The sequence below is a fragment of the Camellia sinensis genome, chromosome 9 (genome assembly GCF_055761805.1).
Source record: "Camellia sinensis isolate YWXY chromosome 9, ASM5576180v1, whole genome shotgun sequence".
NCBI lineage: Eukaryota > Viridiplantae > Streptophyta > Magnoliopsida > Ericales > Theaceae > Camellia > Camellia sinensis.
In genome coordinates this window covers 42,501,027-42,528,587 of record NC_138969.1, presented here as the reverse complement: position 1 = coordinate 42,528,587, position 27,561 = coordinate 42,501,027, and the positions used below count along the sequence as shown (strand labels likewise).

Below are 27,561 nucleotides of genomic sequence, written 5' to 3'. Positions count from 1 at the left end.
TAGTCATGATATGCCAATTTTTGGCTACTAAAATACAGTTAGTTGCCAAAAGGTTAGCATAATGTTTGCTATTAAACTTTGGTGACCAAAGTTTTGGTCGGCAAATATTCATTTTCGGTGATTAAAAAAATTGTAGTCGCTGTAAGGCAATTTTTGCCTACAAAAATAATTTAGTCACTAAATAAAAAGTATAAATTTTACTTTTATCTTTTGTGACAAAAATATTGGTCACTGAATATTTCTTTTCGGTGACTAAAATACCTCTAGTCACCAAAATGGTTACTTTTGGCGACTAAAATATTAGTTGCTGTTATTTAAATATTTGGCTACTAAATAAATTAGTCATTGTAAATTAGCCTTTGGCGACAAAAAACAAGTTTAGTCACTAAATGTATATAAAATTTTAGTGGGAAACCTTAAATGTTGGCGCGCAGTTCTTCTCAATATTTTCAAACAGGGGTTCTTTTCTTCTCTCTCTCTCTCTCTCTCTCTCTCTCTCCCCCCCTTTATCTCTCCATCAATGTCTACACAACCTACACCGAAACAAAAGCCTACAGTCACTTGCTCTCCCTCTTCTCACAGACTCACCATCCCTGCTAACAGCCACCGCTGCTGACCATTGCGACTCTCGTTACCGTCGGTCACCATCGCGGCTCCACCCTCTCAACCAGATTCAGGTTTTTCTTTCTCTATCCCTCTCTTTCTTTCTCTATCCCCCTTCCCTTCACCATCACGGATCTAGGGTTTGATTTTATTTTTGATGTTGTAGGATTTTGATAAAATCATTTTAGGGCTTTACTCTTTTTCTACATTTGAAGCAGATATGAGCTCCAAGTTGTGTTTAATTCCACACTTTTGTTGCTCCAAGTGGTAAATTCGATCATTGTGTTCATTATGGCTCATGATCTGTATTATGCTCCATTGTTCCATACAATAAATAAAATGGAGAGTACGATTCCGATTCGATTATGGGATATATTTAGAAGTTCTGTTAGATGCCAGTCAGGCTCTTCGCCTCTCTCTCTCTCTCTGTACGCTGCTCTTCTGAGATCTGTAGTTCGGTGGTTACACTGGCTCTGAAGATATACATAAACACGCAATCACAAGCCCCTGATTATTTCTCCTTCTGGTGATCAAGCTCAAACTGTAAGTCTCTCCAATCTCTCCATATATTCATTCATTTAGGGATCAGATCTAATACTTTGAATGAATGGCTAACATGTACTGATTTTAATTTGTTTTTTTTCATTGACTGGTTTTAATTTGAAAAATTGAGTTCGTTTCACTTTCGAATTTGTGCTCTTCTCGAGCATATCTAGAATAAGTTATGATGTTTTTTGTAATTTATTTTAGATTTTCTTTTGTAATTTTCTTTTTTCATTTGCTGTGAAATTTAGGTTTTTTTTTAAATTTTTATTTATTTATTTATGCATTGTTGCTAGATTGAAATTAAGGTGTTGTGATTGGAGAAAAGAAAGAGAGAAGATGATTGAGAGCAAGAGGTTTCAGCTCAGGACCATTGGCGCACTGAGTCTATCAGTGGTTTCGTCAATTTCAATTGTGATCTGCAATAAGGCCCTTATTACCACATTAGGTTTTAATTTTGGTGAGTTCCTTACAATCAATTGCTTACATTATGTTTTTTATATATTTTTCTTTATTGTATTTACTATAAATTCAATGAAGTGCACCATATGAGAACTGTATATTCCAAAGGTATAACTGAACCATTCAATTGGGGAGCTATGTCACCAATATATGAAGTACATGCAAAAATTCTCAAACAAAGGGTTCAATCTTCCTATTGACCAGTACCACAAAAAAAAAAAAAAAAAAAAAGAAGAAGAAGAAGAAGAAGAAGAAAGAAAGAAAGAAAAAAAAAGAAGGGAAAATTCCTAGTGAAAATTAGGAGATGAATTCCTATTTTTTAATTTTAACAATTTGTAATGAATATTTTACCCTTAATTTGAAATGATATTCATGTCATTGTATTTATTGTATACCAGTGTTATTAAAGGCGCACCTAGGATATATATATATATATATATATATTTTTTGACATAGGTAGACATCAGTTAGTAATATTAGTTGTTAGTTTTGGGAGATTTCAATAGTTCCATTTTATTGTGCAACATGGGAGTAGTAAGTGGTCCAACTAATACTATTTCATTACATTTTGGCTTATCACAGACTTTGATGATTCATTCTTGCATAGAAGTCATTTTGTTACCCCTCCACTTCTAAAGGAATTGCAAAGGAATATGGATTTTGTCTAATTGTCAGTTTTCAAATGATTCCTTAATACATGAAAAGGTGAACATGTTTACAGCATGAACAAGGTAATGTATTGTGTACATTGCCTCTTCAGGGGGCTATAAATGATTTGGTTTAGTAGTTATGTTGTGAAGGCCTAAATTTGAATTCCTTCAATGGAACCCATTTAGATTGTTCTAGTATTTGATGATGGAAAATTTGCTTTCTAGCATTAACGCTGTTGCTTTTGATTCAACTTATGATCATAACATTTTTCTTTCAGTTTATTGATTTATTTCAATGGGAAGCCATTTATTTTATTGTTATTAATATTTTTCTCGTTGTTAGCTATTTCATCAATACCCTTATTCTGCCTACAATAAATGGGCCTATGGAGGGTCTGATGCTAATATATGTGGTCTATTTCTTTACAGCTATAGTTTGTACGACCCTTTTGTATATTTATACATTGATAAGTAGCCCTTTTACATATTTAAGGCACTCATTATAGACATAAATATTTTAACCAATTAATAGGTTTAAAAAAAACTCATTCATTGATTAGGTTTTTATTCTTTTAGCTGTATTTCACTATAATATTAATTTTGTCTCTTTTTCAGGTGCTGAGTGATGGGCTCAACAATTTGGACAGTCTCTGCCATTTTTGAGTTGGGTTCCAGTGATAAATGGTATGACTCATGGATAGAATAGGATGTCTAGAAACATATAAGCAACTAAAAATTTACTCATGGATAGAACAGGGTATTTTTAAGTGTCCTTTATATGGAGGGAAGTGTTCATGATTTGTCAAATCATATTACTTCAGAATTCCTTTGAAACGAATAACTCAACCAATTAAATTTTGTACGTATGATTTAAACTAGAATGAAGGAATAATGGGCTTTCATACTAGAATGGGCTTCTCTAGGTTCATCTCTCTCTCTCTCTCTCTCTCTCTTGCATGGTTTGCTGTTTGCTTGCCATACATTGTTGGTTGTTGAGTCTACTAACTTAAAACTTCTAGGAATAGAGCTCTACTTCTATGAGCTTCTATTTGCACACTAGTCTTTTTTTCTTTTTCTTTTTTTTTTTTTTTTTTTTTTGTGTTGCTTAGTTCACATTATATTGTCAATTGTTAACAAAAATTCATGGTTCAGATTCAATAGTTAATATACGAATAATGGATTTTTGTTTAGTTGATACTCGAAAGAGAAAATGGTGTGAACTAAAAAGTTTTATAGTCTATTCCTGTCTTGTCGTTCTAGTATTTTTCTCATTATGCACTCTATTTTATTTGTCTTCATGCATTGTGTACTCTATTTTACTTCTCATTGTGCATCTTGTTTTTTCGGTCTATTTGTCTCTCCATGTGCAACAAAGTTACACATAAGGAAAAGTATTAACTTGATATATATATTGTTGGATTTATTTCTAATACCTTAAGCTTTTTGGATAATTATTTCCTAATACCTTGGTCCTAGATTAATTGGCTCGGATATTGAGTTATAAAAAATAAAAATAAAAAGTTGCCTTGAGATGAGGCTTTTTTTATTTATTTATTTATATTTTTTTTTGTGAGTGTGTGTGTGTGCGTTTTAAATTGGGAGTTGGGTTTTAATTTGTTGTGATTTTGGAAGGTATGTTGCTAAGGAAAGGGGATATTGCAACATCATCAGCTGATTGATGAGTTTGAGAATGTTGTTGGAGAAGATGGAGTCATGCAAGAGCTCAAAGAGAGTCCTTATAGCCAAATTTTGAAGTTTGCACAGGTAAGCGCGGCACTAACTGTAAAGGTTACAACCTAACAGGACCATTTGAAGGACTCATGGAAATTGAATTACTAAAAAAAAATATATATATAAATTGATATTTATTTTTGGTATTCCAGTCTAATAATTGTTTATAGCAGCTATAAGGCGAAAAAAACATGAATATATATATATATATATGTATATATATATTTTTTCCAGAAAATGCAAAAAATGCAGTATTGATAGTATTACATTCATTGTCAATTCTGTGAATATGTTTATAGCATTACACAATAATGTTACCTTTTGTCACATCATCAACTAATTTTGTCTTTATGGTTGTGTCTGCACATGTATTTGCATGTGTATATATAATTTGTATGTTTTTTTCTTTAATTGGTGCATTCTCCCAAATACCCCTTAATGCCCTACCCCTCCCAGATCCATCCAAACACCCATGCCCCTACCGGGGCTTGAATCCCCAATCTCTGCTGTGGAAGTGTTGGGGTGATGTCACTAGGCCACAAGACCATCGACCATATTTATGTGTGCACATATATATAAGAAACCCAAATTACTTCACTTTTCGTTTTAATAAATTGTTCTGAAGCTTAGAGACTTGTTTTATATCTTCGTCTCTTCTAGTTTCTTCAATTTGTTTTGATTTTTATTTCATGCAACTGAATGTCAAGGATAGGGAACCATGTTATTTGGGAAAGATCCATGCAATTTGAAAAATGATAAATGAAAGAAGGTTTCTCTTAATAAATGGTTCCCTTCCATGTAATAGATTAGTCTTCTCTTGACATTGTTAAACATCATTCACAAAAAGTCCAGTTATGTAGATGATCTCCATTGAAATTAACATCTCTTATTTAATATTTAGCATGAGAAGATTATTTGTTTAGTAGCATAAACTGAGTCTGTTAATGCACATAGAAAATAAGCCCATGCTTGTTTAAATTTCAGCATTTTACTTTTCCAGTAAATAATCTTATTTCTATTTTTGGTGTTGATTTTGTGTACCAACTGCATTATGCTTCTAGTTTCACAATCATATTCTTTGGAAGCCTTTTAGAACAATGGCACAATATATGAATTCTTTTTCTGTTTATATTTTGTTCAGATTCTTTTTGCTAGCACACTTGATTAATACATCACAATTGCAGTAAGCTATAGTTCTACCCCCATTTGTGGTAATAGCAATTCGCCCAAGACCTAGTATTTGGGAATATGTTCGTGTCAATGTGTATGAATTGAGTGTGGAACAATTAAGTGTTCCAGAATATCTTCGCTTCAAAGAAGAACTTGTGGATGGAGAGTAAGGAATCTCCCTTGAAATTGTTTAATCATTATTAATCTACCCCTTTGCATATTTATTTAATTCATCACAAGTTTAATTGGAATCTGGAATTTGGAACCTGGTCTAGGTACAATGAAAATTTTGTGCTGGAACTTGATTTTGAGCCATTCAATGCAACATTTTCTAGACCAACTTGGTCATCTTCCATTGGCAATGGGGTTCAATTTCTCAATCGTCACCTGTCTTCAATCATGTTCCGTAATAAAGAAAATTTGGAACCTTTGCTTCATTTTCTTCGCACCCACAAACATAATGGTCTTGTAAGTCTTTAACTTTTGGCATTGACATTGTTTTGACAATCAATTTCTTGGGTGTTATCTAAAATAAAAAAATCTAAATTTAAATACTATCTCTTTGTTGTTAAGCATGAGGGCAAGCTAAGATCATGCAATTGAAGAATTAAAATATGTATAGGTAGAGAGGGCCTATCATAGTACCCGTTATGCGATTTTGACCTTGAATGCTTCTATCACTGATCTTTTAGAGATAGACTAATCTCATTAGAGTTGTTATTTGTATTTTTATTTTATTTTTCATTTTGTCAATAGGCTGAAATTTTGATCCGTCAGATGAGGCTTATTGTCCAGGAATTGTTGGATGTTAATTTTGGTTTTTGAGTCCTATAATTTGTTACACAGAAAAGAAGAAATGAAAAATCTTAGTGAAGACTATAAGTAATGTTGTTGGACTCAAGTAACAGTTGACCCATTGCATCTGTAATTTCTAGCATTGAGCCATTGCGCCATTGCATTTGTATTGGCCCTGTTTGGTAGAGCTATGGGAAAGTGCTTATAACTTATGCTTAAACAGCTTATAGCTTATAACTATGAACATAAGTTGATTTCTGACTTATAAATTAAGCATCTCCTGCCCCACTCAAAGAATAAGCTGATTTCTGACTTTCAAAAAGCTATAAGTTATAAGTTATAAGCTAAACCAAACACATCAAAATAGCTTAAATTAAGCTGAAAGCTGAAATAAACAGCTTTTAAGCTGCACCAAACAGGGCCATTGTAATGAACTTACAAAAAGTAGCAAACAATCTAGTCAACTGTGCAATGTGTACTCTCATCATTCCTCTTCAACAGTTACATAAATTGTACCTAAATTTTCTATACAGTTAGATAAGTTTGTAAACAGTTAATACAATTCAATGTTTAGGGAGTACAGTTAGAAAAGTTGCAAAACTCTCCAAAAAAAAATTCAAAAACTAAATCTCGATAAACTAATTAAAACAAAAGGCTCAAAAACCAAAATTAAAATTAATATTATAGCAACATAAACTACACATTGTTTCTCCACACAGTTATGATCTTAGGTTACCATAGAAATGTACTCAATGGTATAAAAAATTGCATCACTCTGTTTTTCAGTAATTCTTAAGTTCAGAGAAATGTATTTGACTAGACATTGACTATCCAATGAATTCAAATTGAATTGCCCTCTAAATTTTTTCTTCCAAAATTTACAAATAGATGGGTACAATCCATATGGTGTACAGGCTGTAAGGAAGACAATAATGCCATCCAACCAACAAAGGTACAGAGTTGATTGTTAAATCAAAGCTTATCATTATGATTATATATTATCACCAAAAACTAAAAAATGAAAAGAGCATTTCGGGGGCGAAAATTCAAAACAGTCCCTGAACGACCGTGTGACACTCACGGACAGCTTTCCCACGACAAATAGGACTTGTAACAACTAACGAAATGTAATTCGAACCCGTAGGTGGAGAGTTAGAGCCAAATACGCCCTAAACTTACTCGAAAAAGAGCTTTCCCGAAAATTGAAAACTTAATTGAAAAAGGGCGTTTCAAGGGCGAAAATTCAAAACAGCCCCCGAACGATCGTGTGGCTCACACGGATAGCTTCGCCATGACAAATAGGACTTGTGAGAACTGACGGAACGTATTCGGACCCGTAAGTAGAGAGTTAGAGTCGAAAAAGGGCGTTTCGGGGGCGAAAATTCAAAACAGCCCCCAAACCATCGTGTGGCTCACACGGACAGTTCCCCCATAACAAATAGGACTTGTGAGAACTGACGGAATGTAATCTGGGCGCGTAGGTTGGGAGTTAGAGCCAAATACGCTCTAAACTTAGTCGAAAAAGGGCGTTTCGGGGGTGAAAATTCAAAACAACCCTTGAACCACCGTGTGGCTCACACAAACAGTTCCCCCATGACAAATAGGACTTGTGAGAATTGACGGAACGTAATTTGGACCCGTAGGTTGGGAGTTAGAGCTGAATACATCCTAAACTTAGTCAAAAAAGGGCGTTTTGGGGGCGAAAATTCAAAATAGCCCCAAAATGACCGTGTGACTCTCACGGACAGCTTCCCCATGAAAAATAGGACTTGTGACAACTGACAAAACGTAATTTGGACTCGTAGGTAGAGAGTTAGAGCCGAATACGCCCAAAACTTAGTCGAAAAAGGGCTTTTCGGGGGCGAAAATTCAAAATAGCCCCCGAACCACCGTGTGGCTCACACAGATAGCTTCGCCATGACAAATAGGACTTGTAAGAACTGACGGAACGTAATTCGGACCGGCAGGTAGAGAGTTAGAGCCGAATACGTCGAAACTTAGTTGAAAAAGGACGTTTCGGGGGGCGAAATTTCAAAACAGTCCCTGACCACTGTGTGGCTCACACGGACAGTTCCCTCATGACAAATAGGACTTGTGAGAACTGACGGAATGTAATCCGGGCCCGTAGGTTGGGAGTTAGAGCCAAATACGCTCTAAACTTAGTCGAAAAAGGGCGTTTCGGGGGTGAAAATTCAAAACAACCCTTGAACCACCGTGTGGCTCACACAGACAGTTCCCCCATGACAAATAGGACTTGTGAGAATTGACGGAACGTAATTTGGACCCGTAGGTTGGGAGTTAGAGCTGAATATGCCCTAAACATAGTCCAAAAAGGGCGTTTCGAGGGCGAAAATTCAAAACAGCCCCTGAACCACCGTGTGGCTCATACGAATAGTTCCCCAATGACAAATAGGACTTGTGAGAATTGACGGAACGTAATTCGGACCCGTAGGTTGGGAGTTAGAGCCGAATATGCCCTAAACTTAGTCGAAAAATGGAGTTTCTGCAGGGCAAAAATTCATAACAGCCCCCAAATACGCCTTACACTTGGTCGAAAAACTTGCAACACTTAGTTAAAAAAGCAACTTCATTTATAGAACGAAGAAATTACATATTATATTGTGCAGTTGGTTGGAATAAATATTGCATGATACATACATATATATATATATATATATATACTTTCTTTTATTTCTAAGAAGACATTTCTCGATTGTTCTACCTTAAATGCATGTTAGAACATGTTTCATATGGCTGATTGAATTGATATTTTGTAACCAATTCTAATATTTCGTTTTTTGTTTTTCTTTGTAGATGGTTTTGTTGCGTGGACTTGTGGATAATCCATATTGGTGTATAGAGAAGAATTTTCACTTTTGCATAAAACTAATATAATACTTTTGTCGTCCTCAGCTTTTGTGTAGTTCATTATTACTGATACAGAGAACTTTTGACAATCAACAGATAATGACTATCGTGGTACATAGATCACCTTCTGTCGTGGTACATATATACCATTTGTCAGCGTACATATAGAATGTTTTGTCATGGTCCATAGAAAACTTTTGTCGTGGTACATATATCACATTTTGTTGTGGTACAGATTACAATGGTAATTTGTACCATGCCAAATGATAACTTTGCTTGGTAGTAAATGTGTTTTTTGTATACGGAGGGCTTTGATTCTTGTATGATATATTTTGTATGGAATTATTATTTTAGTTTGGACAATAATTGATTTGTATGGACTTTGATATTTAATGTTATTTATTTTTGGTATATGGATGAAGATTGTGGAATGATGATAGTATGTATCATTTTGTTTATATACGTATTACAGGTTGCATTGTATATAGACAGATTGTGGAGAAATTATAATTTCGTGATAAAACATAATATCATGTTTTTGGCGACTAAACAATTAGTAGTTAAAAAGAAATTAGGAAAAAACATTTGGCGATTAAAAGTTTTGTAGTAAAAAAAAAAAAGACATTTGGCGACTAAAAGTTTTGTAGCAAAAAAAAAGAAGATATTTAGCGATTAAAAGTTTAGTAGGCCCAAAAAAAAAAAAAAAGAAGATATTTGGCGATTAAAAGTTTAGTAGTCAAAAGCAAATTAAACATTTGGCGACTAAAATATTTCGTAACTAAAAATAAAAAACTAAATTATAAAAATACTTTTACCGACTAAAATTTTAATAGCCAAAATATAGAACTTTCAGCGATTAAATTTTTAGTAGTAAAAAAAAACTCTTTGCCGACTAAAATTTTAGTAGCTAAAAAGGTGGGACTTTAGGCAACTAAAAGTTTAGTCGCTGAAAATGGTCTAATTTAATTTAATGTCCAACATTTTGGCGACTAAAATCTTAGTCAGGTATTACATACATTTGGCGACTAAAATAATTTTAGTCACTAATTAACTTTACTAAATTTTTTGGCGAATACTTTTGCGACCAAATAATTTAGTCGCCAAAACCATTCGGCAACTAAAAATTAACTTTGGCGACTAAAAATTTAGTCGCCAAAAGTAAAAATTCTTGTAGTGACAAGACTTCCGCTATATCGAACTAGGGAGAAAAAATAAATACAAAAAAATGTAGGCAAAATTACAGTGCTTCGCGTAAGTCAAAACCCCTAAATGATCCAAACTTCTGATGGTGTTCTACTCTTTTTCCGGCAACATTGTCTTCATTTTTTACTTCAACGGCAACAAAATCACCATCAATTGACAAATTATCGAGGTCTACGGAGGGCGAACGATGAAGGGTGTTGAAAGAAGGTGAAGTGTCAAGAGAAGTAATGGAAGCATCCAAGGAGTGAAGTGTTGAGCTGGTGTTCCTTCTGGCTAAGTTCTTCTTGGCCTTGGCTCTCCATCTTTTTAGACCTTTAACCATTTCCTCAGTTAACACTACTTTCTTCATTGATGTTCCCATCTGTTTACACATTTCAAATTGGTATATCACAAATCTTACTTCTAACAAAATGAACATTTAAAAAAAAAAATGGATATAACTAAGGCTATGAGAGTCTGTTCATTATTACACTTAACTGTATAAGGATTTATTCAAACCTAAACCTAACCCTTGTCCGAATTTGCTTGCTCAAGCCCAAGCCCAAGCCCAACCCAAATTTAAATAAGATGATTATTCTCAATTGTCCTAAACGAACATATAACATTTTCAAAAATAGAAAATGAAAAATATCTCAAAAAAATACAAACACGAAACATAAAAAAATAAATAAATTGGTTTGAGTTATAGTACAATGTATTACCTTGCGATGTGACGTAATCAAAATATTTCATATTATTATATAAAATTAAAAGAAAATTAAATTTTTTTCATCCTTATACTGCACTTCCTCTAGTTTTTCCAATTTGAATAATGTTAACCCAAACTTTAAGGTAAGTTTCAGTTTAGTCCTTTCGTCCAAATTTAACGTTCAGATTAATGATTTTTTAACATACGTCAATCACACAAGTATACGTAGAAAAAAATTGACAATAATTTAGATTAAAGGATTAAATTAAGCTGGATTTAAAGTTTAAGGTTAACATTCTTTAACTTAAAACAATAAGAACCAAAATAAAATTTAATTCAAATACAAGGTTGAAAAGTGTAATTTTGCTCTATAATTTAAATATATTAACAATAGAATCCAAGTTGATCAGCTTGTAAATACTCACGCCCAAGTCTTTTCCGAATTTAATTGGAGCTTATAAAATTTTAACTGAGGTCTTGATCAAATTTGAAATTACATTACCAGGCCCTAAAATGTTGCAAACTAAACTCTAGTTACTAAAGTTAGACAGCCCAAGTTGCACTCTTAAAATAGATAAGTGATAGTTTTTGGAAAATTTTATGGTACACACTCTCTTTAAGGTGTGTACTATACGCACATTTAGTTATGATTTTTGTGTTCTTGGTTAATCTATTGTATTATTAATTATGACATTATTTTAATTATAATTTAAAAATTATTTAATTATATTTCATATGATATTTGATTATAACTCAATTTTTTTAGTTATAACTCTCATAATATTCAGTTATACCTTTTGAAAATATACATCATAGTATTTCCCAATCTTTAAGATGGTATGATGATTCTAAACAAGTAAATCTATTTGAGAATCATCACATTGGATCATGTCGTCCCATGTCCCATTTTATCTCTCTAGGTTGATCGTGCGGTGGAGTGACCCTTGGAACATAGAGAGAGCCATGTTCGAATTGTCTTTATATGATTTTAAAAATAACATTCCGTCATTTTAAATTTTTAATCACATAATAACTGATTTATTTTATTAATGAATCATTAAATCAATTAATATTTTTTAATAATGTCATAAATATATTTCAATTAATAATTCCGGTAATTTTATTGTTGTATAAAAGATTAGTTAAGAATTTTATTTTCTTTATTAATTCTATTAAATAAAAAATTCTAACAATGGGTATTTGTAATTTCTAAAATCACAAAGAATAATTCGTATTTTAAACAAATTTCAAAAAATGTATTTGTAATTTATGCTAAATTGAAAAAAGTATGACTTTAGTAGGACAAATGGAGCAGTAGAGTTTTTGTGTGTTACCTGTGTAACCAAAGCATATAGAGGCAGTGTTACATAGCCACAGAGGATGTGAACCACCAAAAGCATGCAAAGCTGTATGGCAATATGCACAGTTCCTTGGTGGAAGCAAGAACTAAACCCAAATTTGAACTGTTGGATATTTATTTTATTTTATTGAAATAAAAAAAAAAATGTCAGCAATGGAGTTTATTGCTAAAAATAGAACGCAATTCAGACACTACTAATCTTTAAAAATAAATAATAATAAAAATAAATAAATAAATAAATAAAATAAACTTACCCAAGTCCATGTGAAGAATGCTAGTTGAAATGAGTTCTGCAAAGCCCAAAAATATTGTGTTTAGAACTGAGTAATTAACACACCAATTTGTTAAATGGGTTTGGATTTGGAAGCACTTTTCTTGCTTTTGAGAAACAAAATTTGAAAATCGTTTCGGGGTCAAAAGAAAAAAAGAGTAGTTTTAAGAGTCATATTATGTTTAGAAGACATTTTAAGGGACAAATCACTGCTAATTAAATCTTGCATAATATTTCTCTGTTTCTTCTTTTAATGTGTTTGGTATGTTCTTTTTTTTATTTTCTGTTCTTGAAAATTTAAAAATAAATAAATAAATAAAATGAAAACTGATTCGGAAAATCAGTTTGGCAAACTATTTCTAAAAATTATTTTCTGGAAAGTTTACTTGAAATACCCTTTTTTAAAAAAAATATATAAATTGTGTTTTGGATTTAAAAAAAATGTTTTCACTCAAAGATGAAAATGATATGAAACAATGGGAGTTTATGAATTTTTTATGGTTAAATTATATCATTGATCCTTTAGTTTCAATAAGATTTCACTTCGGTTGCTATAGTTTTTATTTTGTCAATTGTAACTCTAGATTTTTATTATCATTTCAATGTTGTCCAGTCGTCAAAATTTGTGAGAAATGCAAACCACAGGAGTTCATGTATCCCATCCATGTAAGCTGCATATGCTCTTTTTTTTTCTTTGGCAGTTTTAACAAAGTTTGATGAAGGGACTATATTTGAAATGGAAATAAAAGTATAGTGTTAAAAATTATGAAAATGAAATTACAAGATCCAAAAGTAAAATCTCTCTAAAACTATAGTGACCAATTTTTATTTTATTTTTATTTTTTTGAAAATACAAAAAACATTCTCCTAGAAAATTCAAAACAAAAACTCAAAATTAATCTAGATTAGTTTAGATCAAAATCAAGGATAGAGAATCACCTGAAATAAAATAAAGTGCATAAGGTGGAGAAGTAATTTTGGTCTCTCAAACCAGAAGTAGTGGTCACTGGGCCTAACAAGCAAAGTTCCTAAGACAATGAGAGATTTATCATTGGTATCCAAACACATCCTTGTTATGATAGCCTGTAGCTTTGTCCCTACTATCAATAGCATCTGCAATTAAATACAAAATTATATATAGTACATTAGACTATCAAATTATAGCAATTTTGCTTCTATGAGATGCAATTTTTGATCAAGTTAATTTGCTTACTTACCACTAATGGAATAAAGGGAAGCCAGAAATAACTGTAAAATACTGCCAAAAAAAAAAAAAAAGAATTTAGTTAGTGATACTCAAGTTAGAAATTTCAATTTGAATGTTTTGGATGTCAATTTGTGAACGAAAAAAAAAGAGAGAGAGAGAGAGAGAGAAGGAAAAGAGAAAAAAAAAAAAATTGTTTGATTGCCTTTTTGTTTTCTTCATTTTCATTTTTCTTGTTTCCAGAAACAAAACTAATAAAAAGTTTGAAAACAACCATCATTTTCTTTTTGTTGTTCATTTTTGTGCAAAAAGGGTTTTAAATTTTCAAAAATAACTTTTTGGTACTTTCTAAATAGGGGTTTGGTTTTATTAAAAAAAAATTCGAAATCAATTCACCATATTTTTGTTCTTTTTTTTTTTTTTTTTTTTTGGCATTTTCTTGAAATTGAGAACATAAAATGAAAACACAACCAAATAGGAGAATATTTTCATTTCTCTTTTCCCTTTCTTTCAGAAAATCTAGGTGACAACCTAAATTTTATTTTAAAAAAGCTAGACATACCATGTGCATTTAGAAATATGAAAACCACTGAGAAGATCCAAATCCAGAAGCTGCAAAAAATAGATTTTCAAGAAACATTATTTTCATAATTAAATCTTATTTTGATGGATTAAATGTTGTATCATCAAATGCCATTCTATATTACCTTATTCCCACTACTACTCCGAAGTCTTTCTCTAAAACTCTTTTTAAGTACTTTTGGAAGTCAAAGTGGCTTCCTTCTGCAAAATGGGCCTTGAGGAGACAATAGCAAATAATAAGTATTTCATGTTAATTACATAACTAACAAAATCAAAAATTTGCAAATTAAACTATTGGAATACCATAATGAATCCATGGCGGAGAGTGAAATAGTCTACTTTGGAGACGGATTTGTAGAACTGGCGAAAGAAACAAGCCTACAAAGTTCACAAACACAAAACAATAATTTAACTAAGCAAATGTGACTAAAATTAATGGTGGTATTAAGATTTGTAAAACTAACCAGCAAGCGAAGATACCGGTGCTCACTCCAGAATTGTAGATGTTGCCTCCCAAATGATGTTTGATGAGTGAGTTGGATCCTTCTTGGATCTAAGTTGATTTACACAAAATCAAATAAAGGCGAGACAAATTAAATTGATTGGTTTTTCAAAAATACTTGAAACTAATTGGAATTTTTTTTAGATATATAACATGCATGGTTTTTAATAGAGCAAGAGTTAAAAACAAGCAAAGAAACCTTTTGGAATTGGTTTTTAGTGGGTATTGTTTTTTAAATTCATTAAAACAAATAATAACTTGTGACAGTTCTAGATAAGTAATGAAAAATAAAAGAAAGCTTAATTCCTTTCAAATCCGACAAATTTTCCCGAATGAATTAATGAAAGGAAAAAGGCTTTTCTAAATAATTGTTAGTAATTTTATATATCACAAGGAAGGAAACATTCATAATGGCATGGTATTTTTGGAACGACTTCTACTAATACCCTATCTTAACCGAAGCGTGAAGGTTATATTAGTCATCTTACTCAACTGAAAGGTAAAAATATTACACAACATTAATATCTCTTTATACAAAGATATACAAGTATTTTTTTTCCAGAACTCTGGGGACTCCCTGAGCCCCCCAGCACCCCACCTCCACGTGGGGGGCTGTGCAAGCATGACTTAGAAAAAATATATATATATATATTTCCACCAATCAGAAAACAGTGGGGTAGTGGGGGTCACCCTCACTGGGGGTCCAATGCATTTTCCTTTTTTCTCATAGAGTACAAATGTAACAATGCATAAAAGAGGTGTGATGAGAAATATAGATTGTATTTGGTTTAGTTTTGGAATTGTAATTTTTTTTTTTTTTTTAGAGTTGTGATTTGCGTGTAGAATTGTAAGTTGAGTTTTGAAAAAAAAAATTTGATTATAAGTTTTGAAATTAGTTTTTGAATTTTGAATTTTAAAAAGAGTTTTCAGTTGTATTTTCAGTTTTGAGTTTGAGTTATTGAATTTTGAGTTGTATTTTGAATTTTTTGGATATATTTTTTAAAAATATTAAAAATGTTTAAGAAAATTTTATTTTTTATTTTAAATATATAATTTTTATTTTTATATTTTATTTTATTTTGTAAATATTTTAATTTTTAATTTTAATATTTTAAACTCAAAACATAACTCCACACTCAAATCATAACCAAACACATAACTCAAAATTCAATTTAAAAATTATTTTCAAAACTCATAACCAAACACATAATTCAAAACCCCACACTATTTTCAAAACTCTACACTCAAATCATAACCAACACATAACAAAAAAAATTAAAATATTTAAAAATATATTTATAAAATAAAATAAAATAAAAAATTGTTTAAAAAAATTATATATTTAAAATAAAATAATAATTTTAAAAAAAAATTAATATCAAAAAAGATACAGCACATAAATGTATGAAATATAGTGCACATTAAAATAAATAAATAAATATTTAAAATATAAAATATTTACCCTAAAAAAATAAAATTAAGAAATTTTTTAAATATTTAAAAAAAATCTAAAATTTTTTAAAATACAACTCAATACTATTTTCAAAACACGTAACCAAACAAATTTTTTCTTTTCAAAACTCATAACTCAAAACATGACTACACACTCAAATCATGATTCTAAAAATAATTTAAAAATAAATTAATTAATTAATATTTTTTTGAATTTTTGAATTTTTTTCTTTTAAAATAGAGTTTTGAAAAGAGTTTGGTTTTGAGTTTTAAAAAAAAAAAATTGAATTAAATTTTGATTTGTATGTTTAGTTATGATTTTTTAAATTAATTTTTGAATTGAGTTTTGAATAATTTTGAGTTGTGTGTTTGATTATAAATTTTGAAAAGTAATTTAAAAATTTTGCCTTTAAAATTATAATTCCAAAAGCAAACAAAATAAATAGAAGCTCATGTAAAATTGGCCTAACGATGCAATTTTTAAGAACAATTAAAGGCTTACCATTTGAAAATTGGTATTCCAATGTTCTTGTTTGTGCCTCCCAAGATTTCCACCTTTTCATCTGAGAAATCTCCCAACATAAAGCAAGCATATATATTGAAAGACTAATATTATATAAACTAATAAATTATATATATATTTTTTATCATATGACACCTATTACACGACACATTAGTTAATATAAAAAATTTATAAATATATATATATATATATATATATTAATTTGTATGGCATGTTTTACTATTGTAAACGTGGGTCTAAAATTTCCAGTGTTACAAAATATCTCTATAAAGGGATTCCTTGTACAAGTTCCCTTCCTCTTCTCATACAATTCAAAATAAGTCAAAAACATTGACACCATGCAAGGGAGAAGGATAGTGATGGCCAAGAAAATGTCAAGAAAAGAAAAAAGGAATAGACTTTAATACTGCATTTGATTGGGGGATTTGAGAAGGAATTTGGAAAAGAAAAGAGAAAAAGTATATGAAACTAGATGAAGTGTAGGTATATTTTATTCACATTTCACATTCATTTTTCATTTTTCTTTTCAAATTATTTTCTAAATCTCCTAACCAAACACAGCGTAAGTGTTGCAAAATACACCAACCATATTTCTCTTCACACTGACCTTTATTTGGGAATTATATTTTACAATTGTGGATGTTGTGGGAAATTTTTTGTGTATTTAGTAGTAGCACCTCAAGTGAATGCCAATAAAATTACCTTAGCCATTCCAAGGCTGAATGTAAGGAAGCAAGAGAAAACATGGAACAAGGCTAGCACAAAGATTAAGAATTGGAGTTGTCTGACACCTGTTCTTGATAATAAAGAAAGCTTTCCCTGTTCACATATTACAAAACAAAACAAAACATCATAAGATGAAATGGAAATCTATACATGCCAATTTGTCACAAAAAGTTACTAAACCAAAAAAAAAAAAAACTTTAGCAACAAAATAAAAATTAATTTGGTTAAGAAATAAAAAATATAAAATAATTATCATTTTTATATAATTTTTATCTTTTGAGTAGTTAGAAATAATTTTTTACAAATTAAATATATTTCTTCATATTTATTTTTATTAATTTTTTTTTTTAATTTAAAGGGGAATCCGTATTAAATTGAAACCTTAGGGGGTGTCAATGTAATTTACCCTTTAAAGGATATCTAAAGGTTAAGGGTAAATATGTTATTTTATCTTAAAAATTAACACCGTCAAATAATTACATTGACAATGGAGGGTCAGTGTAATTTTCCAAATGTGACGGAGAACTGTAATAAACATAAATCTCAAAAAGTGTCAGTATAATTTACCCAAGTATAATTTATCCTAATATATAAAAAAAATAAAAAAATAAAAAGCAACATAACATCAAACCTTATTGAGAGACTAGAACTTAAAAAAGAAAATCAAATACCGTATAAACCTAAGTATAAAATTAAAAGTAGATCATGTTGTCAAAAACCATTATATATAACAACCAAAATTGTTTTATATTGGAGTGTGATTAAGGTCGCAAGTTTAAAGTAATACATTTTTTACTCTATGATTCATAGTGGTGGTGGATAGGCCCAAAACATCATTGAATGTGGGGTCCACGGCATTACAGAGTAAAAAATGCGATAATTTAGCCAATAGTACCAAAAGGTGTGAAAATAAAAAAAGTAGTGTTATTCCGAATCAAAAATTAGATTCATTTTTTAGATTTAATGATATGTTAAGAGGATAATTAATTAATAATTAAATATTTTTTAATTATTAATTAATTATTTTCTTAACGCATTACTGAATATAGAAAATAAATCTAAAAAGTAAATTTGTATATCATTTTCCAAATATAAATAAGGAAGAGTTGAACTTTGATACTTATCTCTATTTTACTTCTTAAGGTTGTGTTTGGATGATAGTGATTTGAAAAAAGACTTGAAAAAATTAAGATAGAAAAAAAATTCGTTTATATATTTTTTTTTAATGTTTTTCCCACTTTTTTTAATTCTTATTTAAATTCAGTATTCAAATATAAGTATAAACATTATTACCTGCTCAGCACATTTGGTTGCCTCCTCCCCATCACTTGTTATGCTTTGGCATGGAAGAAAAGTCTCACCCACACTCTTTGGAATACATATTTTTGCAATTTGCCTTTCACTAATAGTCAGCAACAAAGAGATGAACCCCAACATTATCAATTCTGCCAACATATATATCGTTAGTAGAATTAAATAAGTATCTAACTAACCGAGCTAATTCAGTTGGTCAATGCCTAAATTTTTAAGAGATTAAAATCTTAATAGTTGAACGAATAGCTCAAGGTTTGGCTTACATGCTGTAATTACCCAGTATAACATGTATTAAGAGTTAGTCGGACAAAGTCCTTGACAAACTCGGGGATTAATAAGTAAAAAAAATTTAAAAAAAAAATTACAAATTGAATACCCAATAATAATATGATAGTGTTATTGTCATGTCACCTGATTTGATCTTGTCAAGAGCTTGAAATAGAGACTTCCTCCTCTTCTTGTTGAAGTACTGGTTTTCAATTCAAAAGAGATACCAATCAATGAACTCATAAACTTTTGCTTGTGATCATTTGCATGAGGATGATGAGTCATCCATGCATGTCTGCACACACACACACACACACACACAGAAGGGCATACCTTGGATAAGAGAAGAAGGACATACTCAATTAGTAAGGAGCTTGAAATCAGAACAAAACAAATAGTTGCCACTGCCCATGTTGGTGTATCTTCAAGGCTCCGTAACCCTGCTTCTCCAGACATCTCTCTCTCTCTCTCTCTCTGTGTGAGCTTTCTCTCACTAATTTGTGGCCTCCAGAGTCTTCGAGACCTGGGATTCTGTTGTTTACAAGGAAAACGATTACAACCAAATATAATATATCGGCCAGGCTGTCTGCAGTTCAAAATTCGATTAGAGCGTGCTGTTAGGTTCTATGGACTCACCACGGAATTCACATCACGGAATTCGCATCGATGATTTGAATCATTTAACGTTTAGCATTCGTTGAGTATTTTATTTGTATAAAAAATTATTTTAATTGGATATTGATAGTCACTTGATCAAATTAAATTTGTGTCAACGCTAATTATGATTTTAAAAATAAATTATTAACATAAATGTGATTTGATCAAATGACTATTGATATCTGATTAATATGATTTTTAATAAGAATAAAATATTCAACGAGCCCTACACATTGTATAGTTCGGATCATCAATGTGAGGTCTGTGATGGGTCTATGGAGACCCAATAGGATGATCCTGTCAAGAAACCCAACTAGAAACAATTTGATCCTATAAATGGATAAATTACACTTTGCCCCCTTAAAGTTTCATCCATTTCTCACTTTGGCCCTTTAAGTTTGATTTTTTCTACTTTGGCCCTTCATGTTTGTAATTCTTCCCACTTTGGCCCTTCATGTTTGCAATTCCCACTTTACTCCTAGACTAACTTCCATAAAAAAAAGTAACAGAATTTATCACATCACTAACACATCAATTCCATATGTGATGTAAAAAATTCATTAAAGATACAAAAAATAAAAAATAAAAAACAAAAAAAATGGAATTTTTTTTTAGTCTTTAGTGAACTTATTTTTCAAATTTGTTCGTAAACATTGTTACATTATAGATGCATTTAGATTAGATGCAACTAAAAAAATAAAAACATATTTAACTATAAAAAAATAAAAAAAAAGTTCACTAAAGACGAAAAAAAAACGATAGCAAATTTTTCATTTCAGAATTGATAATACAGGTGTTTGAATCAGTATATTTTCATTTTTTTTGTCATCAATAAACTTTTTTCTTTTTTTAGTTAATTTTTTTTTTATTTTTTTTAGGTGCATCTAGTCTAGATGCATCTATAATGTAATAATGTTTATGAATAAATTTGAAAAAAAAAAAGTTCACTAAAAACTACAAAAAACTCCAATTTTTTTGTTTTCTATTTTTTATTTTTTGCATCTTTAGTGAATTTTTTATATCACAAATGGAGCTGATGTGTTAGTGATGTGACCGATTCTGTTAGTTTTTTGGATGGAAGTTAGTCTAGAAATAAAGTGAGAAGGATTGCAAATATGAAGGGCTAAAATAGGATAAATTGTAAATATGAAGGGCCAAAGTGAAAAAAAAATTAAACTTAGAAGGCCAAAGTGGGAAGAATTGCAAACATAAAGAGTCAAAGTGAGAAAAATTAAACTTAAAAAGTCAAAATAGAAAACGGGTGAAACTTTAGAGGGCAAAGTGTAATTTACCCAATATATATATATATATATATATAACTTATTTAAAATACGGATTATTTCTTATAATTTTAAAAATTACATTTTATCTTTTTAAATTTTTAATCGCATAACATATAATATATTTTATTAATAAATTTTTAAGTAAATTAATTTTTTTAATAATGTTATAAATATATTTTCATTAATAATTAAGCTAATTTTGACTATTTTGTAGAAGAGTAATTTTCAAAACCAATTGCCGTGTACTTTACTTGAAGCGCATGATAGTCAAAACGGTAAAAGTTTCTGATTCCGGAGAAGTTATTGATTGGTCCCTCGTATGGTGTAAGGATATGGTAATTGTTGAAAGAGGCGAGCTCTATAATTTTATATTAAGGGTAAAAGTTATTTTTTTTGATTTTTTAGATTAAAATTTACAAAATAATAAAATAAGTTAAAATAATTAATAAGATCACATTAAATTCATAATTATTTTATTTTTTTCTCATAAATATCACATCTAAATATAAAAAAATTTAATTATCTTTCTAAATACAAAAATTTTAATTACAAAAATAATCAAAAATTAAAATAATTTATTAAAATAGCAACATCTCAAATACCAACATAATGTTAAATAGGTGTAAAAATTTGTAAGTAAAGAATATCGTTAGGTGGCCCTCAAAAACTCCAAATAATTTTTCTTGATTCCGTGTGCCAGGTCTACTCTGTCACACATGCCATGACGTGTAATCGAAATTTGCAAAAATATCATTTCAGTGGAATTTGAGGAAAATAATTGCATATTAGTAATAAATCTAGGGGATGCTCTAATAAATCTCAAATTAATAACTTATACGCTGTTTAGTCCTAAAAAATTTTTTATAGACTGAAAGGTCCCATTACAATGTTTCAAATATCAGATTAATGTTTCGAATATTAGATTTCGAACATCAGATTAATGTTTCGAACATTAGATTAGGGTTGGTTTGAGATGTCCTAAAAAAATGCACTTTTTGACTTATTGGCTTATATGGGTTGGGTTTGGATTGGGTTTGATGTGATGTTGTAGAGAGATGCTGTGATTTAAATAAGGTGATGTGACTTAAATAGGATAGTGACTTTTTGACATTTTGTATTATTTAGTAGATGCCAAACTTGGCCTAAATGGAGCATAAGAAAACTTTTAAGACTAAATGGTTCAACTTTTCAGAAACTAGGACTTATGGGTAAATTTTCTATAAATGTATCAATTTTTTAGGTGAATTACGCTAACCGCCCTTATAGTTGGGATTCGTATTACTTTAATTCCTGATTTTTCAGTTGTGATATTTAATTTTGAATTTTGAATATTGTTCCAAATAAAGATAATTAAAGATACCATCGTTCAATTTCAAAAGCAAAGTCGTCAATTTGATAAAATGTAAACTAATTTGACAAAAATAAAAGTCAAAAAATATTTTTGAATTTTTAAAAATAATTTCTATTCAAGATAAAATTTTGTAAAATTGATAACTCTTTTGCACATTTATTTATTTTATTTTATTATCAAATTAATTTTTATTATGTGTTTGGATGATAATCATGTAATAGGCGGTTTTTAAGCTTTTAATGTGTAATCGATATATTTAATATATGAAATATTTTTAGTATCGGATTTTTTGCTTTAATAGATTGGTTTAAAAATGATATCAAAGTTGTTGCCATATTTGACTTTTGAAAAAATTGAAACTAATTTAATAAAAATAAAAACAACCACCTATTACATGATCATCATTCAAACACATAATAAAAATTAATTTGATAATAAATAAATAAATAAATATCTAAAAGATTTATCAATTTTACACAATTTTATCTTTAGTGGATAGAAATAATTTTTAAAAATTCAAAAGTATTTTTTTGACATTTTTTTTTTGTCAAATTAGTTTATATTTTATCAAATTGATGAGTTTGTCCTTAAAATTGAGCAATGATATCTTCAATTGTCTTTATTTGAAACAAGATTCAAAATTTAGGATCAAGATTGTCACAATTAAAAAGTTAGAAACTAAAGTAACACAAAACCCAAATTATAAGGACCGTTACTGTAATTTGTCCTAAATTTTTTAATCAATTTGAGGATTATTTTGTATATGGCTTATCTTTTAGTTTTTTTTTTTTTTTTTTAATGACGAAAAGACATCCAGGAAACAGAGACATAATGTAACTTAAATAAACTAATATGTTGCTTATTTTTTGTGTATGGTTTGAAAATTTGTTATTTTAATAATTTTTAAAATTTTTGACTATAATATAAGGTAAAAAATTAATATATTTAGGATATTTTTTTAATTTTTTACAAATTTTTTTTTTTAAAAAATGTACAAAGTAGAAAGAAATAGAATTTTTTTAATTTTTTGTGTACCCAAGCCTCAATCTGTAGTCTCTTAACTTGGTTATAAGTCTCACTTTAATTTAATTCGAGTCGATCATTTTTTTATTTTATTTTTTTTGGATACCTCATAAATAAAGAGCCGATCATCTATTGATCTTCTATAAATAAATCCAAAAAAAAAAAAAAAAATCACATTAATCTTATAATTTTTTTCGAATTCATCTTCAAAATATAAACAACAATACATATAATTTTAAAAATAAATTATTTCTTTTTTATAATAAATAAGATAAAATTATGTGATTATGATTGTCAGATCAATCTAATTCTTTATATAAATGATCAATAAAGATATTACAAAACGAGCGATTTAAATCATTAGAATGAGTCCCACAAGTTGAACTAGATCTATTCTATCCATACTCAGACCAAAAAGAAGTAAACACTTTGAAAAAAAATCCTACTTTCTACGATTATTAAGATGTGTTATTATTTTATTGATTTAAATTGGTTTCACCTTTCATATTTTTATAGGGAGTCGTTATTCTCATTGTATTTTGTTTCAAATATATTTTATTTGTTTCCTTATTATACATAATTACATTATACTCTCTTTTTTTTAACTTTTGCACATGCCTCAATCAATTTTGTGTGAAAAGCTATTTATATAACTATTTATAATAAAAACAAAAGAAGAAAGTATATTAGAATAAAGTGAAATGAGAATAACGGTTCCTTTTTTATATTAATGCATTAATAATACATGAAATAATATTCAAAATTTAATACGTAACATTTAAATTGGAGAGAAGTTATATATAGAACCCCACCTTTTGGGTGATATATTTATGGATCATATGACTCATAATACACTAATTTTAAATCTATGCCATATATTTTATTTTAATTATATTTTCCGAAATAAAAATTCTAAATATGTAACACTTTTGCAATAGTAGTGCTTAAGCAAGAAGCTCTCACCAAATCATCATATCTGTATATTACTATTGACAAGTTTTTGTGTGGGCGTGGCTGGATAGCCCATCCAATCGAACTTGATGTTTTTGGGCTTAGGTCTCATTTGGTAATTTTTTGTTTTAATTAAAAAATTAAAATGTCATTATAAATTGTCACATAATTCTCTTTATTTTTTTATATATTCTTTTGTAAAAAATTAAAAAATTATTAAAATAATTTATTCTCAAATGAGGCCTTAAAATAAATAATCACTCCATCAAATTGGACAAAAAATCTTAACCCGTTTAAATGAGAAATTCTAGTGCAGCTTATACCAACTATTGAAAAATATTTAACTCGGATATCCGATTATCCAAAAAAAAATTAAAAAAGTTATTTTTATTTTTTTATATTATTGAGTATGATGTTTTGTAATTTAAATTCAAATACTTGTTAAGAATATCTAAATTTTTGCTATAATATTTTACTAATGGTAGCCCATGTTATACACGGGACTTTATAAATTTTTAAAAAAATACATTATAATTATCTTAAAGTAATTTAATATTTTGTCTTATGATATACATGAAATTTATAAGTTAACTTTTATATTTATAACTTTTTAAATTATTACTTTAAAAAATTAAAATATGTATATATATATATATATATATATAAATCAATTTAGTGCAATTTTGATAACAACAATGATTCATCCCACTAAAAACATCACCACTAATAGCACTAATGCATTAAAAAAGTAAAAAAAAAAAATACACAACTCCAAGACCAAAACATCACATCATTAATGACAGGACCCACTGCCACCTAATTAGTGGGAGCACTAATTAGTGCTCCCAAGCATTTTTCTTTTGATAATGTGTATTAAAAAAAAGTTAAACCTGATTAAATGGGATTAAATGAGTTATGACATACCTCTTCTTGTTATGAAAATATGCAAATTTAAAAATTATAATTGAGACAAATATTCAATTTTATTATTAAATATGAAGTGAATTGATATTTAACAAAAATTAATATGATGTTTCTATTATTAATCTAATAATTTAAATCACATTTTTTTTTAATTTCAATTTCATAACTAATTTACAAATTGAATATAATACACATACGAATTTCTAGTTTTTAAGAATAAGAAGGTTTCAAAATATTTTCAAACTTTCATCATTTTCTTTTCTTTCTTTTTTTTATCGAATTTGATTTTAATATTGAATAAATATTTTGATTTAATATGAATTACTTTAACTTTTTCATTAATTTTTTGTCAATTTTTAAAAGAACTTTCATTCTTATTCCATTTTTTTTTCTTTTCACCAATTTTGATGGAAAAAACAATAATTTTCAACATTTCATCTTTTTTTAATTTTTTTCAAATTATAATTTGATAAGGAAAAAAAATTAAGGGTTAAAGATTCTCTTAATTGGAATTATAATGAAATAACATATTGAAATAGTCAAAGGTTGAGTATGTGATTTGTTGAAATGTATAATTTAATTAATTCTCTTATCATATTTGTATAAAAATTGACAATTTTGACTATATCATTATAAGTTAGATTATGAAAAAAAAATTTTTTTTGAGGTGTCAAACATTTTCCATTTGTAAATACCCTACATATTTAAAAAAAAAATGTGTAACTTTTGGATTTATATTTGTCAGTTTTGTTTTATGGACATAAACAATTGATGTTTCAATTTAAAAAATTAAAAAGTAAAAAAAAAAATAGATTGGGTTTTTTAGAGATTATCCATCTAACTCTTATATATACTATTTAAGATGGATTATTTAATCACATAAAAAAATAGAAATTATATTTAGAGATTATCCATATATATTATGCTATTATATACAACTATAGCTGTAACAAATTAACTATAATACATATGAAAAGTTATATTAAGTTTTTTTTTCAATTAATTGAATTATAAAAAGTTATATTAAGGTTTCATTTTCAATTAATTGAATTATAATTAATAAACTAACAAATAGCAGTAAATGGTATAATGGAATAGAAAGAGGATGAAAATAAAGACCACAATGATATTTAAAAGTTTTAAATTTATCTAGTTATACAAAAATCTAATGTTATAGTAAAATCTTGAATTCTTAATAAATTTTCACATTTTTTATAAAATAAAATGACAATAAAAAATAAAAAATTTGATACTCATATTTTTACTTCAATTTTATGGTCTTCATTAAAAAAACAAAATCCAGTCAAAATCCTTGCACAGAATGAATATAGATATTTCGATTGCAACCACAATCACCAATAATTCTTCTCCACCATACAAACATGTAAACAAACACATAAACCTCACTAAAACCAAAACCAACAACAGAAACTACAAGAAATAACACTTTTAGCAACCAACTTCTTGGTCGCAGAAAGCTCATATTTGGTCGCTAATAGTTTTTCGCGACCAAAAAAAGTTAGTAGCAATTTAGGCCAAGTTTGGATAGTATGAAAAAATCCAAAAAACCAAAAAGTTACTCAAAAAGTTAAAAAGTTAACACTATTCATCAAAAGTCAACAATTACGGCTGCACAACTCCCAATCCTAATTTTTCCCTATAAACCAATTTTTATAATTTTTTATTACACATTTTTTCATAAAAAGTCAAAAAGTTAACCCAAACATCCATATTTTTTTTCCTCAACTTTTTTGTCTAAAAAGACAAAAAGTGCACTTATTTAGAACACTCCAAACAACCCCTTAGTCGCCAAAAGCCCGTCACATAAGGTTTTTGGCGACCAGAAGTGAAATTGGTCACGAAAAGTTATCATTTGCGACCCACATATTTTGGTCGCTAAAAGGATTTTAATTTGTTAAAAGTTGATCATTTTGTGACCAAAAATTTGGTCGCTGAAAGTTAACATTTGCGACTACCTGTTTGGTCGCTAAAAGGGTTTAAATTTGTTGAAAGTCCGAATTCGTGACTATTTATTTAGTCATTAAAAGTCCATTATTTGGTGACCACATACATGGTCACCAATAGTTATTCCTGGAACCTTCTCAAACACCTATTGCGACTAAAATTTTATTGGTCGCAAAAGAGCTTTCAACTTCAAAATTTAATTTTTTAAATCTAATGCTATTTTTTTTTTAATACCTATAATAAATTTACAATTAATGCATAATTCATGTCCATCCAATCAATTTCAAGATATCAATCCATCAACAACCCAATCTAGAAACAAAAAATCATCAACTATAAAATCAAAATAATAGTTAATCTATCTAATTACGACCACTTGCCAACATGAACGTATTACAAGTCCAAAATAACCATCCATTCGTTTAGTTTACAACGAATTTATATCAAAAACATATTTATCAAAACCATCAAAGATTTCAAATACCATTAATAT

The 27,561-nt window shown here is 28.7% G+C and overlaps 1 protein-coding gene and 1 non-coding gene across 7 annotated transcripts; one reads left to right on the top strand and one right to left on the bottom strand.

The window, feature by feature from the left end:
- Nucleotides 1-445: 445 nt before the first annotated feature.
- LOC114280147 (uncharacterized) lies at nucleotides 446-9,230 on the top strand. Of its 5 annotated transcripts, none has more exons than XR_014339603.1 (9): nucleotides 446-677; nucleotides 822-1,146; nucleotides 1,443-1,606; nucleotides 2,191-2,339; nucleotides 2,874-2,942; nucleotides 3,891-4,022; nucleotides 5,174-5,325; nucleotides 5,435-5,627; nucleotides 8,769-9,230. It is a non-coding gene; the product is annotated as an uncharacterized LOC114280147 (transcript). The 5 variants fall into 5 exon arrangements; XR_014339602.1 differs by having other exon boundaries at nucleotides 5,131-5,325; XR_014339606.1 differs by lacking the exon at nucleotides 2,191-2,339.
- Nucleotides 9,231-9,744: 514 nt separating this feature from the next.
- Nucleotides 9,745-19,476, bottom strand: LOC114280390 (MLO-like protein 12). Of its 2 annotated transcripts, none has more exons than XM_082886694.1 (14): nucleotides 19,248-19,476; nucleotides 19,059-19,116; nucleotides 18,627-18,778; nucleotides 17,310-17,426; nucleotides 16,587-16,647; nucleotides 14,595-14,683; nucleotides 14,434-14,508; nucleotides 14,256-14,344; nucleotides 14,111-14,160; nucleotides 13,562-13,602; nucleotides 13,284-13,457; nucleotides 12,328-12,363; nucleotides 12,048-12,176; nucleotides 9,745-10,386 (listed from the first exon to the last, which is right to left on the bottom strand). In XM_082886694.1, exons 1-14 carry the CDS (start codon nucleotides 19,368-19,370, stop codon nucleotides 10,060-10,062), a joined length of 1,521 nt encoding a protein of 506 aa, XP_082742820.1. In that variant the 5' UTR covers nucleotides 19,371-19,476; the 3' UTR covers nucleotides 9,745-10,059. The 2 variants fall into 2 exon arrangements, with proteins under 2 accessions (XP_082742820.1, XP_082742819.1); XM_082886693.1 differs by having other exon boundaries at nucleotides 19,273-19,456.
- Between the last annotated feature and the right edge of the window lie 8,085 nt (nucleotides 19,477-27,561).